Source organism: Patagioenas fasciata, chromosome 3, assembly GCF_037038585.1.
Source record: "Patagioenas fasciata isolate bPatFas1 chromosome 3, bPatFas1.hap1, whole genome shotgun sequence".
Taxonomy (NCBI): Eukaryota; Metazoa; Chordata; class Aves; order Columbiformes; family Columbidae; genus Patagioenas; species Patagioenas fasciata.
The window spans coordinates 66182321-66195404 of record NC_092522.1 but is presented as its reverse complement, the minus strand read 5'-3'; the positions used below and the strand labels follow the sequence as shown (position 1 = coordinate 66195404).

Below are 13084 nucleotides of genomic sequence, written 5' to 3'. Positions count from 1 at the left end.
TGTCTGCACCTGTGTATAGAAATGACTAGGTCACAGAGTTAAAACTGGTACAAGAAAGAGTCTGTTTTGTTTTGTGCAAAGGAGACCTTGCATGAGCATGGTTCCCTTTGTTTTGCTGGCACTGTTCAGTGTCATTGTTATTCTTGCACTTGGGAATTTCACTGGATGAAAAACCTTTGCATGTGACAATGTTCCTACAAAGCCAAGTCCCAGGAACCCCAGGTTTAGGTCTGCTCTCAGGCTGAGCACTCTGTCTGTGACATGCCCAGTGTTGCACTCTCTGCAGTCAGGCTGAGTTTGCTTTTAGTACGTTTGAATTCAGGTTATTCTCTTGAGTAACTGAAAACTGTTGGGTTTGGTTTTGTTTTGTTCTTTTCCTGTTCAGAATCTTCTTACCAGCTCCATTTTAAAGATGCCTGTGTCTGAAGAGGATGGTAGCTTTCACAAAACATTTGCAGTACCTAGGAACAGGCCACTAGCTAGTCCTCTGCAGGTAACTATTCCTTGATAAAAATATCCTTTGTATATAAATATATATATATTGCTTTCTCACAAACTGATTTTAAGTTTTGAATACGGAAGAATGAAACATTCAGATGAATGTGGTTGAGGATCTCACTTTACCTGTGGAGTGTGAGGACACAGTGGCTACAGCTGTGCCAGGAAGCTAAACAGGGCAAAGCACCATGCATGGGTCATTGTAACTCAGCTGGCTCCACTGTTAAACTGATAGGATGGAGAGTTAATGTGGGTCAGAGGCTTTTCCCGATAGACTTCTTGTAGGTGGCTCTGCTGTTCTGGAGAGCAGGAGAGTTGAGTGGCATGGTGGTGGCCAGAAGCTGTCACTGGCCTTGAGGCGAGAGGACACAGCCTGACACTCCCTGGCTGCCCAGCACAGATGCAGCCACTATTGCCTGTCCAGCCAAACATCAGGACATCCTTTCTGGAGCACAGGCTGAGATTGCACCAGATATGTGGTTGTGGTGTGGTCTGAAGGGACCTCATAACCCTTACAGGAGTTGTACATCTTGGGATTTCTGAACTGAATTAAATGTGCGATTGTTGCAATGTAAGTCAGATGTTAGGCTGTGTTTTACCTATTTATGCTTTTTCTAGTTTTTAACAAACATATAATTTTTCTATACTTAAAAATATAGCTGATCCAAATATAGCTGATCCAAAGCTCACCAAAGTCATTAGCAGCCTCTTTGTCAGATCCTGTGGACTTTAGATCAGGCCCACAGCAAGGCATTCAGAGAACAAAATGCAGTGTAGATAATGATCAATTATCCTTCCACCACAGTCCGTATTTTCGAGGAAGATGAATAAGTCATTTTATATCTCTTCTCCACATGGGCAAATTGAGGGAAAGTGTATCAATCCCCAGGGTGAGTCACTGTCAGAAAGGAAATTATAACTCCATAGCTCCTGACTTTCAGACATATAGTCCACATGGCTAATCCTTTCTTTCCTCCCTATTTCCAGAACTTACATTAGGAGTTATTTGCAGTAGGAAGGAATGAACAAGACCTGGTTTTGATTAAGCATCTTTAGGTGGGCATTATAAAGTGAGATATTAAAATTTCACACATCCTCATTTGGCACAGTTTGCCATGGAGTACGTTTGTATTTTGCGCTGCAGAATCACTTGATGAAAAGCAGCTTTGGAGAGCAGGGACTGCGCCCCCCCTCTGCATGGGGGTGTCCGTAGGGGCCAAAGACTCACTTTCCCTGTTGCTTATTTTCTCTTTTCTCACAAACTGTGTTTCTCAGCTGCACCACGATAGATGGCTAAAAGAAAGGTTTGAAGATCCCCACTCTCCCCAGCGCCCCTGGGTTAAGGCAGTTATTTGAGGACTGAATTTGGACTGTCTCGTGGTGAAGGAGCCCAGGGCTCCAGCTTTGCAGGGAATTGGTGGAGCTCCCTGGCTGGCACATGGGAGGAGGCTGCTGGTCCTAGGAGCTCAGCCCCGCTGCCTTTCCAGCACACTGACACCTGGCCGTGTCTCCTGGCCAAGCTCTGGGCTCCTCTGTAGGTTTAGGACAACATTTTCAGGTAGCTAAAGAGAGTATGTTGTGGGTTGTCCTGTTAGTGATAGGTGCCTGAACTCTGCCTGTAATAAAAACGGAGCATCTGAGGTGCCTGTAAAGCAGGATCTTTTGATCTTTGGCGCAACAATGTTATGTTTCCTGCTGTCTAAAAATAATTTCTTTACAAGCTGCTGTAAATGAAAGGGCTTGTTTAACCTTCTCACTCACGCTGATATTGTTCAGGAAGTTTACATGAGTCAATTTGTGGGCCATACTGGATCCCATTCTTCAGTCCTTAGGAAAAGCCTTTAATTTTGCATGTTAAAAGCCAGGTATTCTCATTGTTTGGATAAAGAGGACTTTTTCTTGAGTAGGAACTGAGTTAAAAATTACTTACCAGCTCATCTCAGTGTTTAAAACATGTCAAAATGAAAGAAAAAGCAGTTGCAAAAAGCCCCAAAACGAATGTTTAATATGCAGCTTCTTGGTGAACCAGTATGAAGGTAAAATTATTCTCTCTGCTGATAAAGCAGCATTGACTGTTTCAGCTGAAATGTGACCCTAAATGAAGAAGGAGGGCAGAGGTGTCTGTGATAGTGTCATAGACAGCTTTTTCCAAATGAAATACAGACCTTTTGTAACAATGCAGAATTGTCTGATGATTTCTGTACTCTCTGAATTGGATTTAGTGTCATGGCTAAAGGGGGGAATCTGCTTTACCCCTGGTCAGGCTGCCTGGGCTCATGCGAGAGAGGACTTTGGCCCTGTGCAGCTCAGAAAGGACACGTGGACTGGCTCTCTTTTGTGCCAGAAACTGCTGCTCTGCCCTAACGCCTCTTCCCCTCCCTCCTGGTGGAGCTGGACGTCTGTGATGAGGACACAGCACTTCTAAAGGGTGCAAAGCAATTGAAAATGTTAGTGTTCGCACTTGATTTTGACGGGTAGCATTTTTTACACAACTACTACTATATTACTGTTACTATATTCTTATGCTTTCTAGTTTATAATTTGGTATATTGCCCACATACATGTGCACACCCAGAGATGCACACGCAAACGCTGGACTATATCCATTGATCGCATGTGGGTAGACATGAAACACCAGCCAATGCATCTAGGTGAGATTTAATTGTGTCTGCATATGTTTACATTGTTGCTGTTAATATTTTGGGCCTGATCCAACTCTTCTAACTTATGCAAATTCTCATTGACTTCAGTCCAAGTAAGAATTATAGTACTCTCTGCAGCTTAGGATGTGTGTATGGAAAGGGAAGAGATAAAGAAAAAGAGCACTAAACTTTTTTTTTTAATATGCTTTGTTCTTAAAATTCCGTTTTCTTTTAAATTTGAACTTACATAAGAGGGAGGTAGTATGTTTACCAGCCCACAATATTTTTCACTGCTTTAATAACTTTTACTGCATTTACATAAAGAAAAAGATACTTACCTAGCAATAAACTCACCAAAATGCCTGATTACTTATTGTTTTGCTGTTGAATTCCAAAGAAGCCAAGAGTAACTAATGTTCTAAGCAATCTCTAAGGATATTTTTTACTGCATTTTGGGTACACAACTGATCATATGCAACTTATTAACCAATAGTTGATGACCATATGAGATAGCATTATATGATTCACCATCCCTTAGGAGGAACAGCATGTTGCATCATTTGGCATGTGAGGTCAAGCAGCTGCATATAAGTGCACTGGGAATGTGGTGGTACCAGTGTTGCACTAGAGCAATGGGAGAAAAAGCCTCCTTAGACCCAAGAAGAGTTTGGGCCTCGTCCTGATCTGATCCCCTAGTTAAATCTCTGTAAAACATTGGATTTGAAGTCAGCTGTGTGTAGGATCTTTCTGATAAAGTGTGAAGGTTCAGCCAGCTATTTTGTCCTGCATGGCAAATCTTGTGGTTGTGCATTGGGTATTCTCTCCTGGCAGGAATAGGAGATGTCTCAGCAAACCCACATGTTGCCTTGGGGTGGAATTACTCTTGCACTCCATTGCATGGATCCCCAGTACTTCTGCTTTATATTGGTGGAGTTAGTTACAACCTAGATTTTTGCGCCCTATGTTTTTGTCACTCAAGCAATACTCAGTTGCATGGCAGGGAGATTTTGGCCTCTCTAGAAACTTCTCCAAGGGTTAAGAGTCTGGCATAACGTACAAAGCCCTTATTGAGATAAACTGATGATCTATACTGAGCATTTGCTTGACTAGTGTCTTCTAAGAGGTTATGTAAAAAACTCTGTTTCTGGGCCTTCCTATGTAAAAGTTATGTTTTATTTCACATTATGTTCAGTAGCAATACATAATACAAACTATCCACATGCAGAAATTTTAACAGAAAAGTAGGCTACATCATAGGCCATCCACCTAACCCTGCAGGCTATCAAAAGACGCCATGAAATGGAACCTTTTAAGAAATAGCACTGCTTTGATATCTTCTTCTCCTAGTAACAAAGGAAACAACACAAGGTAGAAGCCCTGCAAGCTAAAGAGAATGTTCTTCAACGCCGAGCTCCTGTCACTTTCCATTTTTTAACCACAGACTGACACATTTCAGCTCGAATTTCCTGACTTTCAGTGGTTTATGTAACCATTTTCTTTAAAGAGTAAGTTTAAAGGATTTTAAAACCGTTACTTGGTTAACCTTTTCAAGTGTGCAAGCTGTCATTAACCTTAATTTTCTCCATTTAAAAAGTGAAATGTGGAATCTCATTTGCAGCCAGTTGTCAGACAAAATGTACAGGCGAGGCAGCATGCTCCCCTACAGCAGCAGACTGTCTCTGTTTTTTCTCCATGGCTCTTTTGGGGCAAGAAGATCTCAAAATCTCATACTCTGGGAGAGGGGACAGCATGCTGTGTTCAAGCCCTTGGGAGGTTGAAGATTTGCATGACAAGGGCAGGTTGCCCTGCAGGTTTCTCCACTTGTGTTGTCCCTTCTCTCGCCAGTGGCTGATGTGCTTGGCACAACTGAGGGAAGCACATGGGGGTTGGAAATTACAGGTCAGTCGTTGCTTGTTTTCCTCCCAGGGCAGCAGAATTTAGGTTGTGAATGGATCAGGAGTTACAGCTGCCCCAAGCAGGTGATGATCTCTCAAAAAGAAGAAAAGTGACAGCTTGACTGTCAGCCATTTGCAGCAATGTGTTCTGATCTGGGAATAAAATAAGTACTTAAGAACAAAAAGTTAGAAAGGGACTGAATATCCTAATGTGAATTGCAGATGCTTAGCCCATTTCTGTATCTCCCCCATTAATGCTACTTGGAAAGCTCATACATCTCAAACAGGAATTTTGTCCAAGTAATGTCTTTAGGGTTAAGCTTTTATAAGCGCCATCAAATAACTCTTTCTAGCACTTGTGTCAGGCTTATAGTAAAAGCTGCAAAGTTGGATCACCTTACACTCGTATTTAGCAAGCTGTATGTCTGAGCAACTTAGGAAGCCCTAGAGTTTAGGAGAAGGCCATCCCATGCCCCAGAGAAGAAATAGCAGCCTGGGCAGTAATAACGCTCTGCCATAACAAATGAAATAGGATTCAGTTATGATCACTTGATTTTTTAATTAGTGTTTATTTTCTGGTCTTGATAAGTAAAAGGGCTTCTCTTGATTCTGCATCCTTATAGAAGAGAAAGCCAAACCATTGTACATTATATGCATCGTATTCTGCTAGGAAATTGCTTTGTTTAGTGTGTTGATTGTTCTGTTACAGAAGGAGTACTGCATTTCTGTTGCAAACCTTCTTTTTGGTGGCATGTGCTGTGAATCCACACCGTGTAATCTAAGGGAAAACTGGCAAGAAACCCAACTTTTTGCAGGAAGGCAACAGAGGCAGATACCTTCTAAGAGTCTGAGCCTTCTAAATATTTTAAACATTTTTGGTTTGTTTTTTTTTTTCTTTGTTTTAAATACCAGCACATCTTAAATAAATCAATAGGACTGTACGTAACACCAGTAACTTAGCTGGAATTGCTGAAGATACCTGCCAGTGTAGCGGAGATTTAAAGTCTGTCTTCTAAACACAGTTCTTTGCCTGAGGATTTCTACTACACTTCCATCAGTTTGGAAGCTCAGTACTGCAAGACTGCAGCAGTGTTTGGTTTTGGCATCCACTCCTAACACACAAGGTGTCGTAATGCGAGAGCTTTCTTGAGCTGTGCAGACAGCACATGAAGAGGCAGTCCAGGTTCTGAGTGCAGAAGGACTAGTTGTGTTAGAAATGCACCTTTCCACAGTCTTTTCTATCCTTGCTCTGGTTTGTTTTCTCTAGATGGTCCAAGTTTTTATTTAAAGTGCTTTAACTGGATATCCCAGTTAACAACTTTGACAGTTTGTTTACAGTTTGCATCTGCCTGAGGGCAGCTGAAAGCATGTTACAGGATAAATGAGGTAGTTTTGCTGCCAGCAGAAGGATGTGCTGGTAGGATTACTGAGGTTAAAAAATGAGCCAGGGAGAATGACATAGCTGGAATTGTACCATGGGTCTGTAATTTTATCCTGTGGGAACTCATAGCAGTATACCTTCTTGTCCCCCTTGTCTCCTGTTTTAACTTAAAGAGAGAAAAATGCTGTGTGTAGAAGAGAAAAATACAGCTGGAAGTGCTGGCTGAAAAGGCTTACGTTATTTTAATTGACAGCAAAACTAAGAGTAGTCTCACACTCTTTGAGGCAATAAAATATATATGTGGAACCAATTGTACTGTGAAAATCCCTTTCTGTCCCCACTGGCTAGGGATTTAGATGCCAAAATGAACACCTCGCTCTTAATGCAGCTGAATTTAAGTGGGATGAATCAATGAAAACATGCTTATCAATGTCAGTGGGCTTTGGGTCAGGCCTTTTGGCTTCTAATTACAAAGCTTTTGTGTTTCCATCCATTGACTTGCAGAGTTGGACCTTTAAATGTGATAGAGGAGCTGCAAGGAGTGTTCTGCAAGAGGAACGGTCTGATTTGGGTTTCTGTGCTGTTTTCCTGCAATGCCTCTAGCTTTCAGCCCAGGTCTCTTCTCTTCTGAGATGTTTGCTAAGTGCTCCTTTCTGCTGGGTGCTGCCACTTTCCCATAACGGAGCCCTCTCAACACTGGCTGTGGTGCTGGCTTGGAAAGAGGTGGTGTGCTTTTTCCCTTTTTACTAAGTGCTGTTATAGCTCTGTGTGCCCAGAGCCGGCACGGAGTTCTGCTGGGGTCAGGGGACCCATCGCTCTCTGCCAAGCAGGGAAGTAAAACTTCTGTCACTGGGATGACTTCCACACGTGCCTCTGGCACTGCGGGGCTGGCAAGGCAAAGGCATTGTGCTTTGTTTGGGGTTGGCTGCTGACAGCCAAGGCTTCAGACAGAAAACGTTTATTAAAAATATCCACTTTAAAATGTTACCTGAGTTCCCTGGGATAGAACTGAAAACTGTCTTAGTAAATATACTCCTTCAGTAAGTATGCTACTTTGGGTCTGATTCTACATTCTTTACTGGAGCAAAGTTCTCACCACCATCAGTGAGACTACAAAGTTAGTCTCTTCTTATAAATTGTCCTAGGAAGAACAAAATAGCATCATGTACTTCTGGGAAAACCATACAGGGGTCAAAACTTCTTGGAGTAGATTCCAAGCAGGCTCAAGTCAGGGCTGTAGACAGTCCTCCTGCCGCTGGCCCTGCCTGCTTCCCGCTGCTGGTCTGTGGCTCCCGAGCAGCCGACAGCAGCAGGAGGGCAGGGGGTTGCTGCCTGCCCCAGCGGCTGCTGCTGCGCTGACATCGACTTAAACCAAGACCAGGCTTTCAGTGGAATGAGTGACATGTAGCAGCCTGCTGAGATGTTGGAGATATCAGGATACAGATTTGTTATTTTTTTTCCTCTTTTCTAAGCACATGGCTGTTAATACAAAGAGCTCAGTGTAGATACTAACAATTAAGCCTAATTTATGAAATCAGGACACTCCTTGCCTGAAGTTACTGCTGTTTTTTAAAAACTGACACACTGTGACAGATGGACTTTTCCATATGTGTTTTCAGTTACTTAAGGGACTGCTGATCTCTCATTTCAAGACCAGTGTATTGAAGCTTTGGGGGATCACAGGGAAATACTAGTTGGGCACATATTTTTTTTCCTTTGAAATGATGGATATTCTGGAACTACCAACTGCTTTTGAGATGTAAAGACCAAATCTGACTTCTCAGTAAAACCAACAGCATTGTACCAGGCATTAATTTGGTCCCTGGTGCAAATACCTGCAAAACAATCAAGTAAAATACTCACAGGTGTCTGAGTCCATCCCACTGAAGATCAACAGGAGGCTGTAGGTTCCCAGCTGATGTAAGTGCCTTTGAAAAAGTTACCCTGGAAGCTGTTTAATCAAAACATAAAAGAAGCTGTGGCGTGTCACATGAATGTCTGTGGCATGCAGAAAGTATGTCACACCTGCTTTTTGGCTGTGGCGTGTGCCCTAGGCTGAGCCACAGCACAAAGTATACAACCAGACCAGGTTGAACCACTCGAGAAGGAGGTGTGTGGCATGTTTGTTCGCTTCACAGATGTGCTTTCCCACAAAAAACTGCAGAAGCTTAATGATTTGAGGCCTGATCTGGTTCTCCTTCACATGGGGAGCTCTCACTGAAGCTCAGCAGGAGCTTTGCCTGCAAAAAGGTGTCAGGAGCAGAGACAATATTTGAAACTTGGAGAGGAGAGGGAAGAAGGAATGGAAAAGCCGTGTCTAGGGAAGCCCAGCGGTAGTTCACAGAGAACTAACATGCTTTCCCTCATCTTGGCCACGCTACTTACTTGTTCGTTGTTTTTGTTTTTAGGCTGTAAGCCCCACAAGGAAGAGAACCTCAGTCCTTGTGTTTGTATAATACCAGTGCCCTGATTAGGGCGTGTTACGAGAAATTATCTGTATTTCATATGTTGTCCAGTCTCTTGCTAAACATATGTCTCAGATAACACTGTTTACAGTCAGAAGAGTATTCTCTAAACCAGGGGTGCTAAACTCATTTTCACCAGAGGCCACATCAGCCTCACAGTTGCCTTCAAAGGGCCAGATGTAATTTCAGGACTGTATAAATGTAACTACTCCTACAGTCCTAAAATTACATTCAGCCCTTTGAAGGCAACTGTGAGGCTGATGTAGCCCCCGGTGAAAATGAGTTTGACAGCTCTGCTCTAAACAGTTAGGCCAGAGAAAAAATTAAGGATCCTTTTACATAGTTAGCAAGTAGAAGAAGCAGCATAAAGAGCCATGGGCATGCCAGGACAGTTCTGCTCTTAGCAGGTGGCTTGCAGTCCACTAATTATGCTTCACCCAGTATCCTAAACATTGAGAAGGCTCTGGTCATCTGGTTGAGCAACGTAGATCTTGAACTACAAATATGATCCTTGCTGAAAACAGAAGAAGATAGAGAAGGGTTTCTCCTAACTTGTCCTTGTTAGTGTATCTTGGGTGTAAATGTTACCAGTCTTCAACAGTACTGGAATCCCACTGTTGGCAGTCAGTTCTCCATTGAGCACATTGTTTGAATGCAGGTTATTCATACAACTAGCTCCATATAATAATAGAGTTTTTATTTAGGGCTTAGGGAGTATCTTGATGTGGAAAAGCAGACTAAGTGAAGGAGTTCAACAGAAAAAAAGATGTGTATAAATGTGTGTGTATACTTGTAAATTCCAGGAGCTTTGAAATTTCATTACTGTTTATAGCTCAAGGCAATGAGAAACATCTCACATGTGTAGTGAGTAAGTAAATACTGTGCGCACAGCCCTCTGCAGATATGTTTATCTCACTTTAACATTATACTAAATGGTGTCTGTAACCTCCATAAATACCACAAGAAGTGAAATGGCTTACATGATAATTAAAATGCTGTTTCTGCTGAGAGTCACTCCCCCGCACACCCTCTCTTTCCCGCTGCCGGAGGAGCTCTGCTCATGGGCATGTGCCCGTCGCTGTGCGCAGGTGAAAGCAGCTTTGAGCACGGGACTTCATGTTAGCTGCGGTCAGGCTGTCGAGGTCATCAGGTTCATTTAGGGAACACAGGGGCAGAGCAGCTCTATCTCTAGAATGGAGGTTTGGTGGGAATTTGTGTGTGAGTACTGAGCATTATTAACTGTGGGCTTTAGCCTGGCTGTGGCCTGTTGACTGTAAAGTCCACCTGCAAGTGAATTATCTTTTCAGACCTTTAATGGGAAGGAAGGATTAAAAGCAAGTCTATAGATATTGTCTCGTAGAGAAGACACTGTTTGAGAGAGGAGTGGGGGGGTTTTGGTCCTGGTTCTTGCAGTGTGCCTCTCTGTGGGTCTTCTGCTCTACCCGCCCCCTCCAGTCACTGACTCAGAAGTGGGGGTGATGTTTTTTTATTTTGTTGTGTTGAGATTTCAGTTTCTTTGGAGATTGAACAACATCCTACTGCATGTTCATGCAACACTTAATGAATGGCAAGTGAGCCTGGCTTCTGTTGGGGCTGCAAAAAAATCATGTGTTGTTCACCCCAAATCTTTCTGCCTGCTTCTAATTTAGCATCTGAACAACACCTGGGAGTCTGCATCCTGTGGGAAGATCGAGGACCAGATGGCCCTGACAGATCAGGCACGCAAGTACATGGCCTCCTTCCCCACCCGGACTCTGGTGATGTGAAAGGGTCGACGGACAGAGAAGCATTATGGTTTTGAGAACACTTCACCTCCGCTGGGACATTCCTGTTCCTCTGCATGAAAACTTTTCATGAATGGGAGAAGAGCCTATCTTTGTTGTGGTACAACAGTTGGGAGCAGCACAAAGTGCATTTAGTCACTCAGCATATATATTCTTGTTGGATTTCACCCAACTTGAGAGGTTTGGTTTTTTTGTTTTTGTTTTTTTTTTTAATAAATGATACTTGCCTAAATTATTAGGTATTAAGATTGAATCAGTAATCAATGATCTTAAGTGCAGACTTATAATAAAGGTAATTTTTTTTTGTACTTTTTGAGATCAAGCAGACCTAATACACCAGTATTGTTTTTTTCAGTGATGTGCTATCCAGGGGTGGGGTTTTGTTTGTTTCATTTTTTATGTTTTTTTAAATAATAATAAAAGAGCAGGTACTCAAACAGATAAATTTTAAATCACTGAACAAAATGCATTGGTGTAAAATACTGAAGTGAAAAGCATTACTACAAACTCTAGTCTGTGCAAAGGGGGAGGACTGATCAAGATTGTGAATGCTCAGACATCTATGCCTCTTGAAATACTCTTTCATTCTATTATGGTTCTAGATCATGATACATTGTGTGTTTCTGTTTGGGGGGAGTAATTAGCTTGCTTTAAAAATATTACTGTATGAAACATAGATTTATGAGAAAAATTATATTTTTATTCAGTAATTTAATTTTGTAAATGCCAAATGAATACTGTGTTTTGCTGCTACAGACCTTAGCGTGTAGACATGCTGCTAGTGTAAAAGAAGCAGTAGAGCTTTATATGGAAAGAAAACAAATGTTGATGTTAGCAAATTGACTATGCACTAGCATTTCAGACCCTTTTATTTTGATTGTTTTTTTACATCGTTTATATTTTTTCCCCTTTTTTATGAGCAATATTTTTGAACACTGTTCCTGGGAGATTTTTTTTTTGTCTGGATGTGTTGTTTTATTTCTCATTGGTTTGCAACAGCATGAATTGCACCTTCACATGTTTGGGAGAACACTGTCTTGTTCATGTTGTCTGTTTTGTTCCATGTCTAGCTAGTTGTTCCCTAACTTGGATCTTGTGTACCGAATCAGGTTCTTAGAAATATATGATTCTTTGTACTGCCATACCAAATCTTCATCGATATGGCAAAACACTGATTTTATTTTATTTTTTTTATTGTTTGTTTTGTTTTTTATAACAGCCTTTGACTTTGCTGCCTTAATACCATTTAGTGCAGCTTCATCTGCACTTAATTTTTTATATGACAATGTACTGCCTTGTAGATAAATAAAGTGTGTTCTTTTATACTTATACTCGCATGGTCTCCTAATCTTGTTTGTCTTCATTGTTTTGGCGATGTTGTTACAGGCAACAATCAAGACAAGAAGGTATTTTCCAGCAGTCTTAGATGAGTAAGGAATAGAGTTTTGCACACCATAGGTAGCCTCGGCATCCTTAGTTCTCATTGATTGTTAAGGAAGTAGAAGGAGCACAGCACAAAGCAGTGAGCGTTTAGCATGTCGTAGGCTTGAGGCACATCCCTAGTGACACCAAAGTCCAGGTCAGCTTCAACCGCTGAGAGGTTTTCTGCACCTTTTCTGCAAAACTGCTCTTCTCCCAAAATACTTCACCTAAGACCATCAGATCAGGAACCAACTGAATAAGAGCAAAAGAGTCTGGAGCTCCTATATTGTACAGCAGATTTTTTTCACGCTTGTTTTAAGAAACCAGAGGTGAGCATATACTTTGAAACCCTGGTGTGTTACACTGCACAGCTAATAATTGGGCAAACCTGCGGAGCCTCATGCAGCGTAAGTGCTGAGGATGTTCAGCCCCAGGAAAGCTAGAGAGTAAAAGCAATTGCCAAACAAAAATGAAAACAGAACCTGCCATGAAAAAAGTTGCATTTTATTCAGTAGTTTGAAAACAAATTGCTGAAATTTAAGTTTTGCTACAAGTGCTCCGAAGTCAGACTGATACTCTTGAGAGCAGATTTCAGATTCCTCTTTGCAGGTGTGTCCATCCCGAAGGTGCCTTCCAGTCCTTTTTGCTCCTTCCCCACTAGCCTGCCCAGTCTTCCCAGCCCAAGCCACATGCTGGCCTGCAGGCCACACAGTGCACAGAAAAAGAGGAGCAAAACGGCCTTTGTCATCCTCTGCAAGGTGCTTTCCCGTGTGCTCCTGGCTTTCAGCACCAGAAAGGAACAGTGCTTCCAGCAGCCCCTTCCAGGTTTTGCCTGTGTTTCCCATCTGCCCGCACATGCGGTTCGAGCTCTCATCAAAAGCTGGCAGGCTGGGGGAGAGACAGCAATTTTGCGGTGGTTACCGCAGGCAGGACCCCAGTGCTGGATATGGATTATGGAGATGGGGAACTCTGCAGGAGCGCTGGCCTGTGCAAAGGT

General features: G+C 42.3%; 1 protein-coding gene across 9 annotated transcripts in view; it reads left to right on the top strand.

The window, feature by feature from the left end:
- Positions 1-11996, top strand: part of MYB (MYB proto-oncogene, transcription factor) — a 28942-nt gene extending 16946 nt beyond the window's left edge. For 8 of the 9 annotated variants that reach the window (XM_065835736.2, XM_065835737.2, XM_071806525.1 and 5 more), the window contains 2 exons: positions 386-493; positions 10531-11996. In XM_065835736.2, coding sequence (XP_065691808.2) covers positions 386-493; positions 10531-10647 — 225 coding nt within the window. In that variant the 3' untranslated portion in view covers positions 10648-11996. The remainder of the gene's footprint in view (positions 1-385; positions 494-10530) is intronic. The other variant, XM_071806524.1, reaches the window with a different exon arrangement.
- Positions 11997-13084: the final 1088 nt, after the last annotated feature.